This window comes from Pimephales promelas, chromosome 24 (assembly GCF_988280905.1).
Source record: "Pimephales promelas chromosome 24, fPimPro1.hap1.1, whole genome shotgun sequence".
Taxonomy (NCBI): domain Eukaryota; kingdom Metazoa; phylum Chordata; class Actinopteri; order Cypriniformes; family Leuciscidae; genus Pimephales; species Pimephales promelas.
The window spans coordinates 28,832,436-28,856,786 of NC_142792.1; the positions used below are offsets into that span (position 1 = coordinate 28,832,436).

General features: G+C 40.2%; 1 protein-coding gene across 7 annotated transcripts in view; it reads right to left on the minus strand.

Moving 5' to 3' along the window:
* The window catches only part of LOC120480881 (protein NLRC3), an 83,312-nt gene extending 60,972 nt beyond the window's left edge, over positions 1–22,340 (minus strand). For 2 of the 7 annotated variants that reach the window (XM_089126847.1, XM_089126848.1), the window contains exons 1-3: positions 22,162–22,338; positions 10,645–10,923; positions 1,845–1,928 (exon numbers count right to left, since the gene is read on the minus strand). In XM_089126847.1, the coding sequence (XP_088982973.1) occupies positions 1,845–1,928; positions 10,645–10,903 (343 nt within the window). In that variant the 5' untranslated portion in view covers positions 10,904–10,923; positions 22,162–22,338. Of the gene's footprint in view, positions 1–1,844; positions 1,929–10,644; positions 10,924–19,849; positions 19,914–22,161 lie in introns of those variants that run through there. The other 5 variants (XM_089126844.1, XM_089126845.1, XM_089126850.1 and 2 more) reach the window with 5 other exon arrangements.
* Between the last annotated feature and the right edge of the window lie 2,011 nt (positions 22,341–24,351).

Sequence of the window (24,351 nt, forward strand, 5' to 3'; positions counted from 1 at the left end):
TGGATGTCAATGGGGGATGAAACGAGGTTGTTGTAGAAAAAGGAAAGGCCGTTCCATTGTTTTAGAAATGTTAACCAAAGCCTGAGTTCGTCGCGACATGCTTGAGTTAGAGAGATGCGGTCTTCTAATGAATGGACAGAGGACGCGAGTGAGAGGAGATGCGAGATGAAGGGGTGGCCTTGCGGGATGATACGTATTGCGAAGTTTAAATGACCGAGCAGGGACAGGAGTTCGCGTTTTGAAAAATTGGATTTTTCAAGGAAAGTAGAGGAGACGAGGATTATTCGGTCGATTTTTTTCTTTGGGGAGGGATGCTTGAAATTTGTCCGAATCCAAATTAATTCCTAGGAACTCGATGGACGTTGCAGGGCCCATGGTTTTTTCCTGTGCAATAGGAATTCCTAGCTCAGAGAAAACGTTTTGAACCGTGAGAATGTGCGCCGCTGGAATAGCATCGGGAGGCGAGATTATTAAAAAGTCGTCTAGCAAGTGAATGAGGTAAGGGATGGCATAGTTGTTCGACAGGATCCAACAAACGGCTTCTGATAGCATGTCAAATATTTTGGGGCTGCTTTTGCAACCGAATGTTAAACGGACGGCGAAATAATATTTCCCGAGCCAGCGAACTCCAAATAGGTGCCATGAACCTGGATGGATAGGCATTACTTTGAAAGCAGAAGTAATGTCGATTTTTGCAAGCCAAGCACCCCGACCTGCGATTTTTATCATGTCGATAGCCTGATCTATGTCGTGGTATTTGAGCGAAAATTCATCGAGAGGGATCAGGCTGTTTATGCTTGGGAACGGAGAATTGTGCGGGACTGACAGGTCGATTATTAGGCGTTTTTTACTCGAGAATTTCCTTGTAGCCACTCCAATGGGGCTGACACGAAACGGATTGAATGGAGGATTGTCAAACGGACCGATCATGAAGCCGGACTCAACTTCTTTTTTGATCAGTTTTTCTACAACTTCGGGTTCTGTCAGGGCGGATTGGAGATTATTGCATATGATGTTTTGAGAAAGCGGGCATTCTAAGCCAGGTTTAAAGCCGTTTTTTAGACCTGACAGCAGATAATCGGTAAATTCGGCATCTGGGTGATGAGCTAGTTCGTGTTGCATGCGCCAAATATTCACAGGAGTCGCCAAATAATTTTTTGATTTTTTATTCACAGACTTGAAGACTGGACATACAATGCGAGCATGGGCGCCGCCACAAAAGCTGCAGATGTGCATGTAGCGGCAGCGCGCTCTTTGACATTTGCCTGCGTTGAAGTGATTACAGGGCTGCCTGCTTTTGTCAAACGTAGAATCTTGAATTGTGCTGGTGGTTGCTGCACGCGGCACATAGCTGGTGGATTTATTATTACTTATTCCCACAAAGGGAAGAGAGGTAGTGTTAACCTGTGGGCATGTTGCGGTTTAGTGAGCCACTGACCTGCAAACTGCACAGGTAATGTTTTTGCAACCTAAAAATACCCTGCTGTGAAGATCAGAGTCGAGTGCACCCCAGTATGTGCACTGATTCCATTGTGCGACTCGCATGGCACTTTTTGCAGAAAAAAGTTTATGGTACGTGTAGAAATGCCCTCCCCCATAGGACAGCGCGAGTTCGGCAATGATTGCTTGATAATCGTTCAGTTCGCGCCGCCTGTGGGGGAAGGCTGAACAGACGATTTCCGTGTAACGTGAAAAAGCAATCGTAAATTCGGGAAATGAAAGGACGCGAGATGAGTGTGTGTTTGTGTTTTTCAGGGTCACTGAAAAATTGCCGCAATCCACTTGGCGGTCTGATTGGGCTGCAGGTAGGAGAGACAACAGAGTGGAGAGGTCTATGTCCATACCTGAGAGGATCTGAGCGCGGATGGATTGAGAAACTGGTGGGGGTTCCATGCCAACTGCATTGAGCGGAACAGGCATCGGAGTGGCTGTGAAAAGAGAATATGGTGATTTAGTTTGTATAATGGAACTGGGAAGGGTATTATCCGGGGCTGCGATTGACGGCTGTGCCCTCGCGATTGGATGACCTGTTGTAAAATGAGAAGGAAAGTTAGTTGGAGGATATGAGGGATGATAGAAAGCGGTGTGAGGTTGTGCTGCAAGCGGAGGCGGGCCTGCGCTTGCTTGAGCTACTGGAGCTGCAGGCCACTGGAAGTGGGCGGGGTTGTAACTTGTTGGGTAGACCTGTTGTTGACATTGTTGGGTCTGTGATGCTAGCGGCGATAGCTTCGCGCTAGTGTATGCAACTGGAGCTGGAGGCCACTGGAAAGGAAAAGGGTTATGTACAGCGGGAGAGTAGAATTGAGCGGCTGTGGGGAGGCCGCTGGCCCCGGCTGTATGTGGCATTGCGGCGGCGGAAGCAGAGGTGGAGGGCTAGGCCTCATCAAAAGGTGATAGTGGAGCTGTTGTGACGAAACCTGAAGAGCGGCCCTGGCTCGCTGAGGGCCTGTTGCTCCGGCGGCTCGAATGGCGAAGCGAGCTGCGTCCTGTGCGAAGAGACGAGGGTGGTGACTGGGCAGGCGAATTTTGAGCCCTGCGGACTATGCTCTGCCTGTGGGTTGTTTTAGGAGTTGGATTTAAGGAGACGTATAAATCATACAGCTCCGCTTTATTCATTTTCCTTGGAACTTGTAGATCGGAGTTGCCCAGCGCTTGCCTCAAACCAGCCACGGTCCATTTCCCGATGGGTGGGATCGTCGGGACGGCTGAGCGGTAGGAGGAAGCTGGGGAAGAAGATGGAAGTCTTGCCGGAGGCGGCGAAGACTGGTCATGGCGTCTTGTTGGGCGCCGGGCTGATCGGGCCGGTGTGCGGCCGCGAGGAGATGCCGGGGGCTCAGGTGCACCGACCGGCGTAGAAGGGATGACCGTGGGACGAACGGAGTGAGAAGTTGCATCCGAAGTAAATTCTTCGTCGGAAGAGGAGCTTGTTGGAGACATGCTGCGAGTAACCGGTAGTTAACCAAGGCGGCGAATCTACTGAATGCTGCAAACTGTCAATGAATCGAGGTAAGACTGCTGAGTCTATTTGTACCCTCTCATCATTGATTGCTGATTGCTGTCCACTCGTGTTAATTATCTGAACATGCTCCTCCCGAACTTAGTTAATAAAAGTTCATGTAGCGTTATCTTTATAATAATGGTTTTCTAAGCGAGAAAAATGCTTAACGTGTAATTAAACGTGTTGCGTTCATATTCTGGGCTCATCTGCTTTTCTGTAGACTATATAGTATGCTTTATTAATAAGGTGTGTACAGAATTTGATCTTTAAATATAACTGTCTAATGCTACGTTCACACCAGACGCGAATAGAGCGTCAAATTTGTGCCTACCGCATCTAGTTATACGCTTGAACAGTTTGAATACATTCGATCCATCCGTTGGCGTCCATCTTTTTACACGGTGGCTGATGTTAATCGAGCATTCATCGAAAGAGTCACCGCTCTGTATTTGCTCTGGAGAGCAAAACAGCGGCGTAGGAATCATCTTCATTTATTTGTACTAGGTTACTAGGTTATCCTAGTACGTACTAGGTTAGCCTCCAGTGGACCCTTCAGAGGCTAACCTAGTTTGGTAAGTTTCACCACTCGCTCCAGGAGCTGCGCCTGGATGACGGCCGTTGTCAGCGGTATTCCACCTGTGCCGTGCCCAGTTTGATGACCTGCTGTCTCGTGTCGGAGTGAGGATCACCCTCGCCCTCACTCACCTAATCCGTCATTTTTGTTTTGAGCCAGCCTCTAAAAGTGATTAATCAGTCCTGTGATTTTTTTCTCATAAAACACTGTCCATACACAAATTATGTTCTTATGCATTATGTGCAAATGATTTTATTTTTTTGCTTTTTGTGCATTCAAGCGCTTGTGGCGCGAATTCGCGCCTGCCGCTCGAGTTGAAAAATTTGAATTTTGCGTCAATTCGCACTGCCTTAACCAATCAGGAGCCTGCTTGCTGCAATCACATGGTAAAGTGACGTGATAAATGGGGACAGGCCCGCTTTTCAGTTTATAATATTATTTTATATGTTTGGCCTCAATAAATTATTTTATACGTTTGACCTCAATAGATTATTTTGTATGTTTGGCCTTAATAACTTATTTTGTAATTTGACAATGCCTGGTGAGGTTCTAATGCACAACAAAGCAAATATTTTATCACATAACTTGATTTCAATATATGAGACATATTCATTTTGTATTGAATGCAATTTTTTCTGTTTCTTATTACTTGAAACATTATTATTCTAATGTAAAGACAACTAACATGCTCTCTAGAGCAAAAACAGAGCGGTGACTCTTGATGAATGCTCAAATCAACGTCTTGTAAAAAAGATGGTCAACGGGTTTCGGATTTCGCTCTTGATGCGCGAATGTATTCAAACTGTTCAAGCGTATAACTAGACGCGGTAGGTGCGAATCTGACGCTCTATTCGCGGCTGGTGTGAACGCACATTAAGCCATTAAACGTTTTTCACGTTAAGCGTTTTAGAATGTATTTTATCCGCGCGCTCAATTTGAAAAGACTCAAACGGACACAGGCCGAGTGAAAGACTGGGTTTGTTTCTTGATCAGGTATGGGTACAAGTGATTTCAAAACATTTCAGCCGGATTAATCTAACTTTCAAGTGAGGAACCATTAGCACATTGGTTACTGCCTTGAATTATATGCATGGCACACTTTTAGATATGAATTGTTAAACTATACTTTGTCACGAAATGAAGTTTTAAAAAGTGAAAAGGTCAGAGAGATACTTATTTAGTAACAGACTACTAAGGCTATCTCTTAAACAATTTCGAACAGCTCTCATATTAACAACTATCCAAACTGTTATAGACCTAAAATAGCTTTTGTAGCCCTATGTCACTCTTAAAGGAACACTCCGACTTTTTGGGACTTTAGCCTATTCAGCTTATCCCCCAGAGTTAGATAAGTCCATACATACCTTTTTCATCTCCGTGCGTGCTATAAGTCTGTTTGACGCACCCACCGCTAGCCTAGCTTAGCACAAAGACTGGATGTGAATGGTTGCAGCTTTCATACTAATCCAAATGAGTGACAAATTAACCCAAACGTTTTCCTATGTTGTGATTTGTATAGTCACAGAGTGTACAAATAACAAAGTCAAATGAGACACAGACATCTTTTAACCGTATAAAACCTGGGAACTATTCTCTGAAGGCGAAGCACTGCTACTTTGGCGGAGTGATAACCGCATCACCGGAGACACGCCGTGGTGAGGAGCGGAGAGTTCGCTCAGAGTTTGGGTAACAAAGCCAGCAATTTATAAATAGTAAAAGCGTAGTTTACAGTCATGGGTTTTCGCTCTATTGTAAATAGCTGCGACAGTAAACAGGGGAGGTAATACCATGTTTCACAGAATTTCAACTAAAAACGCTGACTGGATGAAGAAATGGCTAACTTACTTACTCTGGATATTGAACCAAACACACCTAAATAGATTATCAAGGGACATTATGTTTGCTCGGTACATTTCAATGAGGACGACTATTTTGAAAAAATGGAATTTGCCACACGGACCATAATGTGCTGAAGGATACGGCCATCCCATCTATAGCACAGACAGGACAAGTGGATCACCTGCGGCTGAGGTAAGTGTTCCGTTATGTTTTTAGATGACCTACTGTAACAGTGCCATTAGCCAGAGCTAATGTAACGTTAGTGACACTATTATATGATTAGGGTATGAATATGTTTTTATCTTGATGCGGTGCGGACGCGCTTGGAAAAAAAACGAGCGCGTTCACCGCGTTGAACTTGCACCCTGCGCGCGGCGCGCCTAGTAGCCTAAATTTGAAATAACCATGGAAATAACGAACTTGAGCGTGCAAAAGGGTACGATAGGCTGTGAGTTCATTGTGCAAAAACAATTTGTGCTATTACTTTCCCCTTATTATATCATATAGTAATGCAATTATACTGTATATTATATACTGTTGAATACATTTGGTTCAACTAATAAATTGCATTTAAAATATATTGATTCCTGTAATAATAATAATTTATTCATGTTCTGTGATATTTATAAATCTGGATGCGTTTTTGTTTGGAATTCAATGAAACATGGTACTGTATCTGGTCTCCCCTGTTTATAGCTCATACAATAAAGCAAACACCCACGATAAACTATGCTTTTCTATCTAACGTTAGTAATTGCTGACTCTTTACTCCAACACTGAGCGAACTCTCTGCTCCTCGTCACGGTGTGTCTCAGGTGATGGTTATCACTCTGCCCAAGTAGCAGTGCTTCACCTTCAGAAAATATAGTATTTATACTGTTAAAAGATGTCTGTGTCTCATATGGCCTTGATATTTGTACAGTCTGTGACTATACAAACCACAACATGTAAACAGGAAAACGTTTGCGTTATTTTGTCACTCATTTGGATTAGTATGAAAGCTGCAACCATTCACATCCAGTCTTTGTGCTAAGCTAGGCTAGCGGTGGGTGCGTCAAACAGACTTATAGCACGCACGGAGATGAAAAAGGTATGTATGGACTTATCTAACTCTGGGGGATAAGGTGAATAGGCTAAAGTCCCAAAAAGTCGGAGTGTTCCTTTAAATGACAAATTGTGTTGATAAATGATAAAATGATTTTAGTTGATCATTATGAAAATTATTTTCATTACATGAATACAGTGACCAAAATGATCACATACACAGAATCTTGTTCAAAAAGCCTAATTCACAATGAAATCAATTCACGAAGTTAATAACATTAAAGATTGGTTTTAAAGGAGTGTCTTTCATCTTACCTACTAAACTTTAAAAAAGGTTAACACAATAAAGGTTTTATAAAAAGATAAACCTCATATTTCTGTATTTAAATCATCTCTATAAAAAGAATGAGTCAATAAAGATACATTCCTGACATTTATAATGCACAGTAGCTTATCTTTTATTATTAATAGTAAAATTCGGACCGATTTTCCCATGGCTGTCGTTGCTATAGTTTTAGTAGCTAATGTATTTCCCACCACAGAAAAACGCTTGCTGTAGCTCTGCTAAAAGATTTCTTTACGGAGAAGAGAAAAACACCCAAGTGTTTGGGTGCACGTGCACTCCCATACTGAAGTTTATGAGCGCGCTTCCCGTGAGTGCATAGGCTACGTTCACACTGCAGGGCTTAATGCTCAATTCCGATTCTTTGAAAAAATTCGATTTTTTTGCAAGGCCGTTCACATTTCCAATTAAACTGTCCTTTTGTGATCTCCTGTGTGAACGTGAACGTGAACGTGAAATGACCCAGAAGTGACCCGCATGTGCAGAAGAGTACTCGACGGTCAACGACGTAACTTGTTGTTTGCGGAAGTAGCTAAATGGATGTCTTACAGTGGAGCTCGTTTAGCAATATTAAAGTTATTTTCACAACAGAGCTAGCACATATACAATCTTCTCGTTTTAAGAAGAAAATTAAACAGAGAAACGTGTGGGTGTGGAGTCGCAGCCAGGAGTGGATACTGATGTGAGTGGCTTCAATGATACAGAATCCATCAGTATCTGTGTCGTTCAGACTGTCATGAAAAGATCAGATACAGGTCGCATAGGGGCAAAAAAATCGAAAAAAGGTCGTTTCAGTCTGCAGTGTGAACGTAGCCATAATAAGCATGCCGCCCCGTGCGCCTATTTGAAATAACAACTTTGAGCGCGCAAAAGACACGATACGTGAACTAATCAGGAGACCCCCTTGACATCGCTTCTGTGAACGGCACCTTCTCAGCAAGCAGAGGCGCCATTGCCAATAATTGAATCGAAATGATAAAAAATAGAAAACCTTCGCGGCACAGAGGATTTTTTTAACTGCTCGTGCCGCCCCCCATGTGACATGAAGAAATGTCGCCCGTGCCTAGAACCGCTACTGGCGTTTACTGTTGTTTCTGCAGTTAAAAATACTTTTATTTATTGATCACTCAGGGTTATCTAATTTAACTATTTGTGGCTTGTGTTTTAAATATATGTTCCCCTGTACTTCAGGCATTTTGCGCACATTTGTTCTCTATCTTGTCACTTGATTCTGACTTATTTCATTCTGTATTTATTTATTAGAATGGTATATTCTGTTCTAATTTAATTCTGTAAATTAATTGTTTATTTTTTCGGTGCATCAATGTTGCGCTCTGTACTTACAGCCTGCTCGTACAGGCAATTTAGCCGATTTAATTGATTGTATGTGAAACGCAAATCATGTCTGCACTGTGGCCTTTCTGCAGTTATTTATGTTATTTCTTAGTTTTATTGATCCGAAATGTTTTTATACATTTTTCTTCTATATCTTTGTGTGATGTTCTGTACATTGTGGCTTTAAAATGTTAAAGGTCCGCCCCTACTGTCATGGAGAGGCGGAAGCGTGCAGATCCATGTGCAGTTTATATTTATTAAGAATAGTCAGACAGGCAGAAGTCAACGATCGGCATACAATATAGAGCAGGTAATCCAGAGCATAAACAATACCAGGCAGAGGTCAGGACAGGCGGCAACAATCAGAATCCAGAGATAACAGGCAAGGGTCGGGGCAGGCAGCAAACAGAGAATCAAAGTCCAGGAACAGTCGAGGGTCGATAACCAGAGAATCCAGATAAACACAGGGAAAACGCTCAGAAATGTCGCCGGGGCAAAACAAGACTTCGCACTGATAGAGAGTCTGAGGGCTGTTTATATGGAGCGTTGAAATGAGGAACACCTGTGCCGGTAATCAGTGCTAGGTACGGGGCTTATGGGAAATGGAGTTTGTGTGAAACCTAGTCTTATCTGGAGTGCCCTCTGGTGGATAAATAGGCCACTCCAGCTGGTAACCGTTACACCTACACCCACACACATGATTCGACTATTAGTCGACTATAGGCAGCTATTGACTACTTGGAGCCAGTTCTCATCCCAAAGCGCCATATACGACGCTTTTGCAAAAGCGTAAATATCCAACGCACATGGCACCCTTTAACGTCAAATGAGACGCAGATATATTTGGGCAGAAGGCGCCCCCTAGTGGTCTAACCCTAACCCTACACCATACCTAAACTTAACCATAACCGAAGCGTCTCATTAGACGTTAAAGGGTGCCATGTGCGTTGGATATTTACGCTTTTGCAAAAGCGTCGTATATGGCGCTTTGGGATGAGAATGCGTTGCTACTTGACGATTCTGATTCGACTATGAAAATCCTTAGTCGGGGACACCCCTACACTGATTATGCATATGGTGATGGAAACACCTTGACCTATGCTTACTTGAATGCAAGTGGTTTTAATTTGAACATTTCTAAATAACTTTCTTTTTTCTTATTTCTTCCAGAGTATTTATTGGATTGTCACTATTGGACTAATTAAAAGCTTAAACATTGATACCTAGACATTAGACTTTATTAGGGTTAGGTAAGGGTTATTGAAATGAGCCTTCGCATGTACAAGTTGCTTGCAGAAGTTTTGCAGAAGGTTTTTAGTAGGGTTGCACGATATATCGAAAAATTATCGTTATTGCGATAATAGTATATGCGATATTCGTATCGCAGAGAGGTGCGATAAATTACATTTATTTTATGTGCTAAGCATTTGTGTGTTGCATGCATGCATAGGTTGTTTATCCAAAATCGACCAATCAAATGGGGCCTTACTATCTTTATACCTGCTTCCCCAGTAGATGCTATTATGCTATTGGCTAGACCGGGCCCAAAGGGGAACCTTGTGGCTCAGAGCAGAAAGTGAAAAAATAAAAACTAATGGCGGGAGTAGAGACAAGTGAGGAAAATGACAACAGCGAAGAACCTGTCCTTAAAAAGAACTATACGTCTGAAATATAGCAATATTTTGGCTTCAATAGAGAAGAAGTGTCACAAATGCAGGAACTGTGTAAGGGGCCGTTCACATATCGCGTCTAAAAATGCCTAGAAAGCGCAGCCGCATCGATATCTCCTTCTTTCCACAAGCGCTTGCGTCTGTCGTTGCTATGCAACCATGAACTGCGCTGAGGGCTTTCCATGATGACGAATAAGTATCAGCAAAAGATTAATGGATTTCTACCCCTTGTATTAGCTTTACTTCTAGATATATTTATGGAGATGGTCGTGTAAAAATGTGCTTCCATTTTGAGGGTGTTTGCCGCACGCCTGCACTTGAAATAACAAATTTGCAAGCACAAAAAAACGCTATGTGAACGTATGTGACAGTGTCACCAAGTCGTGTGGAAAAATTGTGGCCACTTCGAGAGGAAATGAATCTCCACAGTCATCTGAAACGCAACCTCAGGGAGCTATATGAAGACACTTTTTCAAAAAGTGTAAACCCACATCTACCAAAACTGCTAACGAAATGCCAAGTAACAACAACAGAGATATTCTACTGAAGATCACAAGAATATCTTATTTCTCTATATTTTCCCAGTATCGTGCAGCTCTAGTTTTTAGAACATTGTAAACCATTTAACCATTTGTAAAATCAGACATTGTTCTATTAAATATACCTGTATACGATCTACTGCTATTCTTCTTGGCCCTATAATTGTTGCTTGCTGCTATATTTCCTTGTTTCCATGTACAGGCGATGATTGTTATTTACACCAAATCTCTTTTGAAAGAGCTTCAACAGCGGAAGATATTGCCTGTCACTTACATTACAGTCACAATAAATTAAACATTACCTTGCTTGCATTTGTTCTCCAGCTGCTCAGCCAGATCATTCTGGGTTATCTTCCTCAGGATCTCCACTGTGATCTTCACAGCTTCTTCTGGTCCGAAACACTCCACCATCTTATCCACAGTTTTCAACCTATCTGCATTCTCCATTTCAGACTTTGATATACACTCATGATCATTTTCTAAGGTCCACTGAAACTCCTTTAGATGATCTTCTGTCAGGTCCTTCAGCGAGTTCAGAAGCTGCTCTTTAACAGACGCCATCGCCACTCACAGATTCACAGCTGCAGGACAAAAAGAAAAATATCTGAAGTAGTTTCACTCCTAACATTTGGATCTAAGCACTCAAATGTTATTTGGATTATGAAATGAAGCTGTGATTGAATCTGGACTCTCATTGAACTCATGCAAACTTTTTTGTTGAAGAAGTCCTATAATGCTCTTTTTTTTACAAGATAACATAATAACACAAGATAATATGAGTCTCGGGTGTCCCATGGAATGGTTCTGTGAAGTTTCAGCTCAAAATACCCCAGGTCAATTATTATGCTCTTCTGTAAATGACCATTTTTGAGTGGAATCAAAATTATGATGTTTTTGTGTGTGTCTCCTTAAATACAAATGAGCTGCTGCTCCCCACCCCCTTTTCCAGAAGTGGGCAGAGCAATAAACAAATCATCTGTTTGGTCTTGATCATCATCTCTGTCGTGGTCATAATGAAATGTTTGTTCTTTCCATTTGATTAAAAAAGCCCTGGCAATTTAAAGGGTATTTAAACCCCTGGTCAGAGCCTGACTCCACCCACTGGCAATATTTGAAAAATGCTGGAAAAGTGGGCAGAGCCCAGCGGAAGGGGACGTGCACCTGAGACGCATCTCTTTGTATGGAACTTGCCTACGTCACCAACAACCGCTGTGTCACATATTACCGCAAACATCCAATAGGAAAATTCAACTGCAGTAGCCACTGTTCAACCTGAAGAGGGCAGCACTAAGACGTTTTTACACCATATATTGTAGAAATAGAACACTTTATAAACAAATGCCAAAAAAGTTACTCGAATCAATGACTGGTATTAATAAAGATCCATTCTTACAGATCATTAACTAAAAAAGTTGGTTAAGTGTTTAGTTACTCTTTAAGCTTCTGATATATGGTTTTCTGAGCGCAAATTCACAAAACCACAATTGTTTATGTCTCTGAACATAATCAGCTGGGAATTAAATCACATATCAGTAGATTAGATCTGTGAAACAGCATTTCTTGGACTCTGCAACAACACACTACTAATGCAACTCAAGGCCCTGTATACCTTGGGCGGGAATTATTTAAATGAGGATGTGATGAGGTTTAAGGGAGTTCAGAAACAGTCCACACTGATATAGAGAATAACTCCAGCTGGTTCACAGCATTTCTGAGTGTTCTCCCTGTTTCTACACTCAAAAAAAATATTTTTTTTATTTTTGATGTCGGTTGACAATGTGTTATTACGACAGAATGCACGATTGTAAGCCTAAATGAGATGGCCGCGCCATAAACTGTATTAAACAGCATAAAACGAACAGGTAACTGTTAACTTAACCGATCTATCCATTTGCATCAGTGTTGTTAGAAAATATATTAGCCAACAATTGTATTATATTGGTTGAACGTTATGTATTTATGGCCTGATTGCTCTATTTTAAGCCTAGATGGCCGCGCCATCAACTGAATTAAACGGCAAGCAAACAGGTAACTTTTCTTGAATGAGCTCTGCCCCGCAGGTTGCTCTGTGATTGGGACACCTCGAACGGCTCGCCGAGGTGACGGCCTTGCTGTTGTGTATCGAGACAGTTTTTTATGCAGAGGAATCCACTGTGAAACATTTTCCTCGTTTGAGTCACAGATGATTAAGGTCGGTTCTGTTAACATATTTTATTGTGTGTTAATTCACCGTCCTCCTGGCCCTGCAGGTATCATCCTTACTGATTTTACTGATTTATTAACCTCTATAATCAAGCTGGAGAAAGTTTTAATTATTGGAGATTTTAATCTTCATATTGATGATATGTCATGTATTGCAGCTACAGATCTCCTATCTATCACTGACTCATTTAACTTTCCGCAATATCTCTCAGGCCCATGTGAGTGTGGAGGGGCACACCCTGGACCTTGTTTTCTCATTAGGTCTTGAGATAGTAAATGTGAGGATGTCCATGTGAGTGACCATAGTTGTGTTTTCTTTAACTTAAACTTACCACGGGACCCCCCGCCTCTGAGAATTAAGGCTCAGAGGAGAGTTTTTAAACAAGATGTTGCTGGGAAGTTTTCTACATTGTTTGATCCATGCCAGCTAACAGGTTGTAGTGATGTAAATGTGTTTGTGGAGTCTTTTAACAGTCAATGCTTAACAATTCTAGATGAAGTGGCTCCTATGAAAACTCTATTGTTTCTCCATCTGTTTCTCCAATTGTGGTGCTCTCTCTGTCAAATAGTAATGTATTCCTTAACTTCTTTGTTGAGAAAATGAAGGATATCAGAGCTAGCATTTTACCACCTCCTGCATACAAGGCCTGTACTTTGGCTCTTTCCTATTCGTGTTTCTCTTTTAAACTTGTATCATTATTCGATGTTACTACTCTACTAGATAAGCTAAAGCCCTCTTATGGCCATAGTGATGTTCTCCCGACTATGCTGTTTAAGCAGGTTTTTGATAGTATTGGCCCCTGTGTTGTGGAAATGATCAATACTTCTCTTTTAACTGGGGTGGTTCCTGACTTTTTTAAACATGCTATTGTTGAACCTGTTCTTAAAAAGCCCAGCTTAGACCCTTTGCAACCCTCAAATTATAGGCCTATATCTAAACTCCCTTTCATGGCGTAGATTCTAGAGAAAGTGGTAGCAGAGCAGCTTACTACTTTCTTAGAGATAAATTATATTTTTGATAAATATCAGTCAGGTTTTCATAAAAAACATTCTATGGAAACTGCACTGGTGAAAGTTTCAAGCGATATTTTGATGTCCGCTGATTCTGGGAAGCACACAGTGTTGGTTTTGTTGGACCTTACATCTGCCTTTGACACTATTGATCACAATATTATGCTTAATAAACTTCAGGCTCTATTAGGGATATCTGGATCAGCTCTGAAATGGTTTTCATCATACCTTACTGGTAGAAGTTTTAGTGCTTGCATAAATCAGAACATGTCAGATACTGCAGTTTTATCGAGTGGTGTTCCTCAAGGTTCTGTCCTCGGACCGATTCTTTTCCTCCTGTATATGCTCCCTTTAGGACAGATAATAAGCCAGTTTCAGGATGGCTCTTATCACTTGTATGCAGATGACATTCAGTTATACTGTTCTTTTAAGTCTACTGAGTTATTTAAACTGTCATCTTTAATGAACTGTCTGAGTAGGATCAAGCAGTGGCTAAATGACAACTTTTTAATGTTGAACTCAACCAAGACTGAAACTTTATTTATTGCCCCTGAGCAGAGCATCCCTGAGATAAAGAAACACATTGGTGACTGAGGTTCGTCTGTTCAGCCCAGTCTCAGGAGCTTAGGTGTTGTTTTTGATGCGGCCATGTCTCTGGAGAAACACTCAAAACATCTTATTAAAAACTGTTTCTTTCAATTAAGGAACATTTCTAAGATAAGAACCTTGGTGTCAAAAGCCGAGTTGGAGATGATCATTCATGCTTTTTATCTTGTCTCGCTTAGACTATTGCAACAGTCTTTTTATTTGCCTTAATAAGAAGGATCTTTGTCGTCTCCAGACTGTCCAAAATTCTGCTGCTAGGCTTTTAACCCACACAAGTAAAAGGGCACATATTACTCCAGTTTTAGCTTCACTTCATTGGTTACCAGTGATATTCAGAATTCACTACAAAATTTTGGTCTTAACTTTTAGAGCCTTACAAGGACAGGCACCCCCATACATCTCTGACCTGATACAGCTGCGGACATCCTCACGTAGTCTGAGATCAACAGGTAAGAGTTGCCCTCCTTACACATTTTAAAACAAGGGGGGACCGTTCATTCCAAGTTGTTGCACCCAGGTTGTGGAACGCTTTGCCTCCTTCCATACGCGGTTTGGATTGGCGTGGTCGTCTGTCAGTGTGCTTTCGGTACTTTTTGTATTTTAATTTATCATCGTCATGGTAAATTATTGTGTTTGTGGAGGTTGCATAAACTCAGGCCTGTCAGGACTTCAAGGTCGAGTCCACAAGTTTCCATTACAAGAACAGGGACAGTGCTATAGCCTATCTTTTGTTCCTAGTGCGGTTTGTGCAGGTGAAGAGACGGGATTTCTCTTCCGCATCGGCTTCGGAAAACGCCGCCGTGTGTATCGTTCACTTCAGATCAAATGATTATCATCCGATCATATCAATCAACATGAGATGCCGAAGCAAGAATGTTGATCGTCGTATACAAATGGCATCAAATAGTGTGATATAGGTCACACTATTTGAACTTAGTACACTTAACACTTATCCAGAACTTAGTCTTGTCATGCCCTAAATAGAGACAACTTTTAATTTAAAAAAAAAAAATTGGTTGTTTAAATACTCAAATCTTTAATTTTCTGTTTTTGTTATAACCCAGGTGAAAAATATGTATTAAAATTTTACCTGAGTGCTGTTAGTACAATAGAAATATACTCTAGTAAAGTTTTTATACATTTAATAGTATATAACTCTACCCTAAACATACTAATGTCTGCTGGCCTGTTATAGGATCATAATAATCTGTACAATATTGTGAGCACAGTGTATATTAGCGAGCGTGTATACTATAAGCACGTCTCTCACCTAAAGGCACCTGTCCTGTTCTCCACTGGTTCTCCTCACACCACAGCTCAATTTTTTTCTGACCGTTCTGTCTGACATTATCCTGGCCTGTCCCTGATCTCTTTAGCATAGCAGGCTCATAACTTTATGGCTTGATCCGTCATACGAGTATTTCCTCAGCGTCTGAAATGTCATTGCAATCCATTGTTTTCCTGTTGTGTGAATCGACCGCTCTCCCGCTCATTGCGTCACGCCCGCCACGCCCATTTTCAGACGCGGAAGTTAAAATTTCTCACAAAAACGACTCCAGAAGCTTCTGTAGCGTATTTATAAGTATATTTTAAAGAAAATCTAGTTCCTACATTGTTTTTCTACGCATTGACTCGTTGGGTCCTCTATCCTGCAATATGCCCTTTAACTCACCCAAAGAAGGTCAAGGAAAACCATCAAGGGTTTCAATGACTCATTGGTTAGTTAAAGGTTCTTTATAAAACGGTTAGTTCCAATCCTTGATTCTGATTGGTCAATAGCTGTGCTTTATTGACGATAAAACACGGCTACGACCGCTTCACCCAACAGTTCTATTTATCACTGCACCCTTTCCAGATAGCAAACTGACATTGAATCAACGTGGAAATATGACATCGAAACAACGTTGATCTGACATTGTTTTGCTCATCGAATTAACGTTGAACCAACGTCAGACGCGTCATTCTTTCAAAACTAACGGAAAATCAACTTGAAATCAACGCGTTGTTTCAACGTTATGAAAGCAAACCAATTTTCGATTTTCATTTAGCTTTGAAGAATGCCGCGTCTGACGTTGGTTCAACGTTAATTCGATGAGCAAAATCAACGTTGTTTCAATGTCATGAGAGACGTTGTTTCCACGTTGATTCAATGTCAGTTTGCTATCTGGGTTAGCAACACCCTTAGCAACCACACATATCAACATAGGCTAAACATAGAAAAAAAACGTAAGAACTAAAAAGGATAAAATGTTTAAAGTAAATTTCGATTTACTAGGTGCCATGACGATGGATAAGTGGTTTGAGGAACAATTTGGAGAGACTTCTACAAATACGAAACGTCATGCTGAAGTGCTGAAATATAACATTGACACATTCGAGAAGACTCGTAAATACGTAATGAAAAAAATACCGTGCAGCAAACCCAATGGGCAGTGAAATGCTTCGGTGACTGGTGTAGTGAAAAGGGTTGCAGCATAGATTTTAAACAAATCACCAAGACGGAACTCAACGCACTTTAATATCCGTGACTTCTACGGAACTGTCAGAAGCTCCACTGGAGAAAAATATGGGATCAGTAGCTATGTAGTGTTACGTGCGGGTCTGAACAGATTCCTGAATGACCCACCTTTGAGTTTGTCCTGGTGTCTGATGAGAGACAGCGCATTCACCTCATCCAATAATGTTTTCGTTGGAGTCGTAAAGACAATGAGAAGAGAGGGTCGTGATAAAACGGAGCATCACACACCGATTTCTGCTAAAGATTTCAGCACCATAAAACTGTCTGATGCGCTTAATCCCAACACACCTGTCACTACACCAGTCACCGAAGGATTTCACTGCCCATTAGGTTTGCTGAACGTTATTTTTTTCATTACGAGTCTTCTCGAAATTTATTACATTTCAGCACTTCAGCATGACGGTTCGTATTTGTAGAAGTCTCTCCAAATTGTTCCTCAAACCACTTATCCATCGTCATGCCACCTAGTATAAATCGAAATTTACTTCGATTTATTTACGAAATTTACCTAGTATAAAACGAAACTTTTTTAAAATTATTTCTGTGACATTCTTGCTGCAACAGAAAACAGCGCTGAGCCCCAACTAAAATATCACCACAGTGGAGCCGATTGAAATGAGACAAATATAAATGCATGCACAATAAACGGAGATATTCAAATAAATTTAAATAAACAACAATAAATAAAGTATCTCTTGTTAGGCAGCATTTTAGCAACTAAATTAATAACTAGATTAAAGACCTAACTTTTATCTATCAAAATATGTGCCCTTGTTGTTGTTGTTTTTTTTTTTTGTATTTTGCTGAGAGATAAGCTATGCTTATTTGTGTGAGGAAATTTCACAAATTTTGTGTTGTAAAAAAATAAAAAGAATGAGACAAAGTTTGAGAATGGTTTGTTGTTTTTATTTGAGCTTTCCTGCATATTACACATTGGAACGTTGTTGTTCACAGTCAGGGACTATATTTTTCTAGCGGAAGGAATGTTTTTATTGATTTAACTACATGAAAGTTGCAATATTGTGTGGCGACCGTTTCTTTAATATTGTGTGGCAACCGTTTTATAAAAGCAATAAGGTACTCGAGGCAAGTGCTGTATCGTGAATAAGTAACGGCTGAAGGGGTTACTCCGCTTCGCGTCGTGCCTAACAACGCCCTTCAGCCATTACTTATTCACGATACAGCACAGCCTCTCATACCTTATTGCTTACATATGGAACTTTTTTTATAAAATAAATCCTTTTTTATTGCCTGTATTTGAAGGGGTTGTAATTACACTTTGATCCACTTTTCAGGTTTTGCTATAACCTCTGAAGGCCAATATTCATATTTATATGTGAGGTCTCCAGGTTGGATTTTCTGCGTAATCCATTGGATGTGACGTGCATGCGCGCTCCCGAGCCTCTCTATCCTACCTACAGTCTATGTGACCAACGGCACTTTAGCTGACGACATGAAGTCTGATAACCCCCCAAAACGTCCTGCCTCCAGCACAACACAGACTCCAACACAAACTCCACATAAATATAAAAAACAAAAAAAAGTTTTATCTGCTGAAGCTCGTCAGGCAAAACGTTAATCTGATCGACTCCGGACGAAAACGTGGATCAACATCGACAACATATTAGTAAACTCTAGTGAAATAGCAAAACTACATGAAACATGACATGAATACAAAAGAATGTTCCAGTATAACAAAAAGTCGGTGCTTTAGGATGTAAACTAACTAACGTCACTCATCCACTACTATCATATTGTTTATACATATTTCCAGACACGTTCAGTACAGTAATGTCACTTCCTACGATCTTACTGATACACTGAAACTGTTCAGTTTAGTTCACTAACCGTTTTCGTTAACATATTATACGTTCACCTTTGTTGACATTGCTGATTGTGAAAGATACATGAATAGTTAGTGAAATGGCTTATGCTATATAACATCACATGTCGGCTAAATGCAGTTTATTGTAACATTATCATGGTACGAGCACAGAGCATTAGTTCAACATCAAGCTGATAAAAGTACGCTATTAACTGCAGTGGGAGTCTACATTAGTTTCCAGCATGTTGAGTGATGCTTTCGCCCGGTGTATTGAAAGTCTCCGTGTGGCCGGTAGTGAATGCTCACTCTTCAGATCGAGCACGCACAAGCACACGAGCACTCTTGTTGCATTCTGAAACATCACTGCTAGAGGCCGCTAAAAAATCCATAGAGTATTTTAAATTATTATTATTTTTTTGGCTTAATTCTGGCTTAATGTGTTGTAAGTGTTTGAAATGTTTTTGAAAGTGTGACACCTGCTTAAGCTGTTCCCTAGTAAAAAGAATTTATTACATATTTGCTGCCTCTGTAGTCATCATTGAATTATGTGGAAAACGGGTGATATTCATTAATTTATAACATAGTAGTAACTTGACTAAATGGGATTCATTGGAAGTGATATAAACATATTGGCTTAACATCAAGGAATAAATTTAAGATAACATGATTAATTGAAGTTCAATAAAAATCATTAATTCAAGTTAAAAATAAGTGTTTAAATCATGTTTAGTGAATGTCATCTGTTCATGTTAAATGAACACAAATATTTCAAGCTCGTTGAACATCATCCATTGTTGTTAAGATAATGTGGTGTAATCACGTGGAACCACTGTCCACGATTAAATCATGTTCAACCAATGTGCTATTTTTTTGAGTGTATGTTCCTGGTTTCTGAAATCTGCCCGTGTCCTGGTTTTCTCGTTTCTGTCTTGCCCTCTGGAATTGTTTGATTGGACTGATTTTCTGTGTGGTGACCTTCTGCCTGTTTAATGGACTACGACTTTGGATTGTAGTACCAATAAAACTTCACTTGGATCGTCACTCAGTGCTTGCCAACACTTCCACGACATCGAATAAAGGGTTTTTAGATGAGAATGTGTGTATTTCTAAAGAGAGAAAAGCGATACTGTCTGATTTAAGACATACAAGGCTTCAGAAAGCTGTGTTCCTTAAATCTGCTAAAATTACTTTTAAAAAATCAAATAATTGCTTTGAGTTTTGTTTGCAATCTAAAATGTTACACAATGTGTCAGTGCTGTTTGATAAGTCTAGATCAATGTGATGTGGATTCATGACACTGATAAATCTATACATGTCAGTATTTTATGAAGTAGTATTTACTAACCATGAATAATGATGAAGATGTTTCTTGTTCCTCCACTGAACTTGAACTGTCTTGAGCAGAAGTTACTTTGAAACTCCTTTCAGTTCTGTGTTTTCATAAAGGACTGTGGAGGGGTTTCTTTTCTTCAGAACTTAAATCTGTTATACCAGAACTTTTTCATTAAACTAATAGAACCAGTTTTTCATAAGTACTCGTGAAACTCCCCACCCCCCTCCCCCCTAAACCTACCCAGGGGGTGTTCAGTGCGTAGCATTTGCACACAAAAAAACTTTTTTGGCGTATAAATGCCACGAGAAATGACAATCGTGGTATAGATATGCACTTTCATGAGACTGTGTTGGTTGTTCTGGACATGTTGGCGCCCAGCAACCCAAATCTGCGACCTGGAAGATCACGACGTGCCTAACTTCAGGGTCCGAGTGTCAGCCGCATAATTCATGGAGATATGCTTCAGTCTATGTGCTCTAGTAAGTTCTGCACTGTACAGTATCTTGAATGCCTCCATGATCTTGCTGTTCATTATCTGTCAGATTTGCGGCACCAATGCAAACAGTTTCACTCACTACCTGGGCTTGACATTAACACACCGCCAAATGTGGGTGGATTTCACGCGTGGCGGGTATTGCATTCACTCCCAATAGCCACTTTGGCGTGTTGAAATATTGTAGCCTTGTCAAAAAAAGACATCTGACATAAACGAATTGCAATTAGAGAAGATTAGACTCGCGGACTGGCCGTCGGACTGAGGGCTGTTTTTGTCTGCACTTAATGGGCTATATGCACGCATAAGTTCCGCATTTGACGCAAGGATGCTCGTCCATTTCCAGTTGTGGAGATTTAAGCGGAGGAGAACCGAGGAAAACGGGATTATGGCAGAGTCTTCAAAATTTACTGTCCTCCCGTCTTTGAAACGAAACGTACATACGTTTAGAAGTAATTTTATATATAGTTATGTTTACTTAATATAATTTTAAAAAGAAGCATAAACACAACGAGGGGTGTCTGTTTTATCTGTTTTTGTGACTAACGTTTCTTTATTATAACCATGGAGTATAAAATTCAATATAAATTCTCGGTATTGCATTGGACTCTACGATCGGCGGAAGTTATCGAGCATCCTTAATCCTTCGCCGGAAATACCGCCGTGCATAGAGCCCATTATCAACTTAATGTGATGATATAGCAATCTTTTTTAATAGCAGGAGAATCCAGAACATATGCGCGTCTCTCACGCTCTGCTGCAGTGCCGCTGCACGAGTGTGCACGCGCCAAATATGACATCCAGACTTTTGTCAAACGATCATCACACGCGACTGGTGCACAGCACACACACATAACACAGCGTTCAGTCAGTTCGTGAGTGTGAGTGGTGGTCGATATAAAGAAAAAATGATCATAATCTTCATGATTAAGGGACACAGTGTTTTTACTAGCAGGGCTTCCCTTATGGCACGGCATATTACAACTTACCAGAGTTAATTTTATGTTTTAATAAAATTAATCATGCCATGAAAGAAAGCAGGAGAAGCGTTTGTGGAAATAATCTGGAAAATAAAGGCCTGTAGCCCTATACTTGTTTCAGGTGGACATATCTCCAGTTGATGATAATTATTAAGTTAGAGCTCTGAGGAAATGCTAATGCAAAACAAACAATTCAAAGTCCCCAAAACTATCATATGGGCTTATATTAAGTTGTTGCCTCCTGTTCTGTTGCCTTAATTGTGGATTTTTTCTTAGAAAAAAATCATTTATTCTTTGCTCGTTGTTTCTAATGCAGATAATTGTTCTACTCTGTATTCTAGTGTTTGCTGTATAAAATTTTTTTTTTGGCAATTTTAATTTATGTAAGAAGCTATTTTATGTGTATCCTAATAGACAACATGTTTTCAAAAAAGGAGCTTTACAACTTTAAAGTAATTTAAACTTCAAAACTAATTCAAACTTCCTGGTCCATATTTTTACTGAGCATTTTCACATAGGTAAAATAGAAAACATCAAATCATTTATCATATTATTTACTCTGGCTTCTTCCTTTACACTATATCTTCCAGACACTTTAATTGGAGACTATAGATTTTCTGTAGCCATCAAAAATAAATCTATTAGTCATAATCAATCCTCTCACCAAAGCTGATCGTCTGTCAATCAACGCCTGGCCTACAGAAGAGCGGAAGTGTTTAAAATGTACTTGTTTACTTTCCACCTCTGTATATTTCAGATTGTAAAATATCTGTAAACTAATCTAAACTAAAAGCAGAATGCCTAGATCTCGATGTCATTATATTACTGGAGATTAATTCCTGAAGACTTACCGTGATGTGGTATTTATGCCAGTGTCAAATATTTCATCTCTCTGTCGCCCTGTTTTAGTTTGCAGTCTGTGAGCTGTCTACGCTTCCTGTCTTTGTGGTTTTCTGCTTCCCGCCTGCATCTTTGACGCAAGTATTGGCTAACGCATGCATCTTCTGTCCAGCAGCTTTATGCTAACTGCACTCGCCACCTCTCACATACACGTAGGGTGGCCATTTCCATAACACTGAAAGGGAGGGGGGGGGGGTGTTATGGTTTTAAACCCAATACATATTCATATTTCATATAATATTCATATTCCCATTCATAAAATCAACGTTTGGGGGTTTGCGTCGTGCGCGTGCTGCATATATTACCTTTCTGCCGTCGTGCGCGTGCTGCATCTATAATTCTATTATATATATATTATTAACTGTTGGCAAACTAAGATTGTTTGTAGAATTTGTCAAATTCTTATTTTTAGCTGGGTGCGCTTTCCCATACTGTTTCCTTGTGTAAGCAGTTGGAACATTTATTAAACATGTAGAATTCCAGAGCATTACATATAGTATTATAAATTCAGACGTTTGTGATATATAAAAAAAATAAAACATAAGATTATCTTTTTTAAATTAGATTGAACACGGAGCAGTTTTTTCCTGTGAGTGAGACTGGAAAACCCGTAGTGGATTAGAGTGGAGTGATAACAGAACGCTTAGAGTGCAGAGAGGAACGGGCTTTTGCTCCAGTCCTGGCCTTGCGTCCGCGCCGTTAGGAGCTAAGGTCTAGATTAGTGTATTTTTTATAAACTCATCTTTCAGGGATTTGACCGGCCGGATTCACACTTCAGCGTGAGAAATCGGGGGTGTGGCGTGAGAGCGTGAGAATTGGCTCAATTTTGCGTGAAACTCACGCCCAATGCATGAGAGTTGGCAACCCTGCAATCATGTGTTTGACTAGAGATCTACGGCATTAAACGCTATGCTGCTGCTGCGTCTCAATCAAGATTCTAGAGCGGTTTTTTTTTTTTTTTTTTTTGGCCGATTCAGATCAACAAAAAGGAGGACAAATAAGTGTCCGGCTTGAGGCTGCGCCGGACGCCGGACACGGAGCTTAAAATCCGGACTGTCCGGCCAAAATCCACACACGTCCCAGGGAAAAGTGTTAGGAAATAAAAGACGATGGACCTTTACTGCCCACAGAACATGAACACGCGTAGAGGGAGAATGACGCATTTTAATAGACGATTTTTTATAAAGCCTCTAGAACTTAACGAGCTTCAGTGATTGAGCAACACAGGATTCTCAATGTCAAGACGTCTGCCAGTGGCCGTTTCTTCCCATTTGAGAGTTACACAACCATTAAGATGTAAAAACTAATTCTAATGAACCAAGAGCCAGAGGAAATATTCAAACCACTCAACCTGTCACATATAGTTAAGAGACAGACAGACAGCGCTGAAATGTAATGTTGCGAGATGACAGCACTGTCAGGTTTCTCTGATCTCAGACCAGCGTTTGCAGCATTATGACATTCATACTGAGTCTGTGAGCAGGACAGGATCAGAGATGGCCAGAATATTAATGAAATGTATTTGAGCTTTACAAATCTTTGGACTGTGGATGGTGTTACATCATGCCAAAATGTTAGATCGGATGGATCTTTAAGTGTTACGTGCACATAATATTTGGCATCTAGAGGTTATGGGACGTAACACAAAATAAAATTAAAATAAATCCAATAGAATATTGTTTAAAGTAATATACTTTTACTCTATTAAGGAAATATGATGTAATAAATTAAGAAACAGACAAAGACCAAACTGAATGTGTACTTGCTTTAAGTAAGTAAAGTTGTTTGATGTAACAAGACACCCAATAACACAATAAACCGTGAATCAAATCCAAACAAACATCTATTTACAAATTATATACAACATAAAAGATTAACGATTACAAAGTGAGTGACAAGAGCGGTGCTGAAGAAAATAAATAAATAACACTAACCTCAAGTAAAGAAAACAAGAGAAAGAAAAAATCTTCAGCGTAAGACGCCACTAACAACACTAACAAACATAAATACATACAGGGGTTGGACAAAAAAACTGAAACACCTGGTTTTACTACACAATAATTTGTTAGAATGGTGAGGGCCTCATTTTGCATCCAAATACAGCACCAATTGACAGATAGAAGTCCTTCACAGTGACCAGA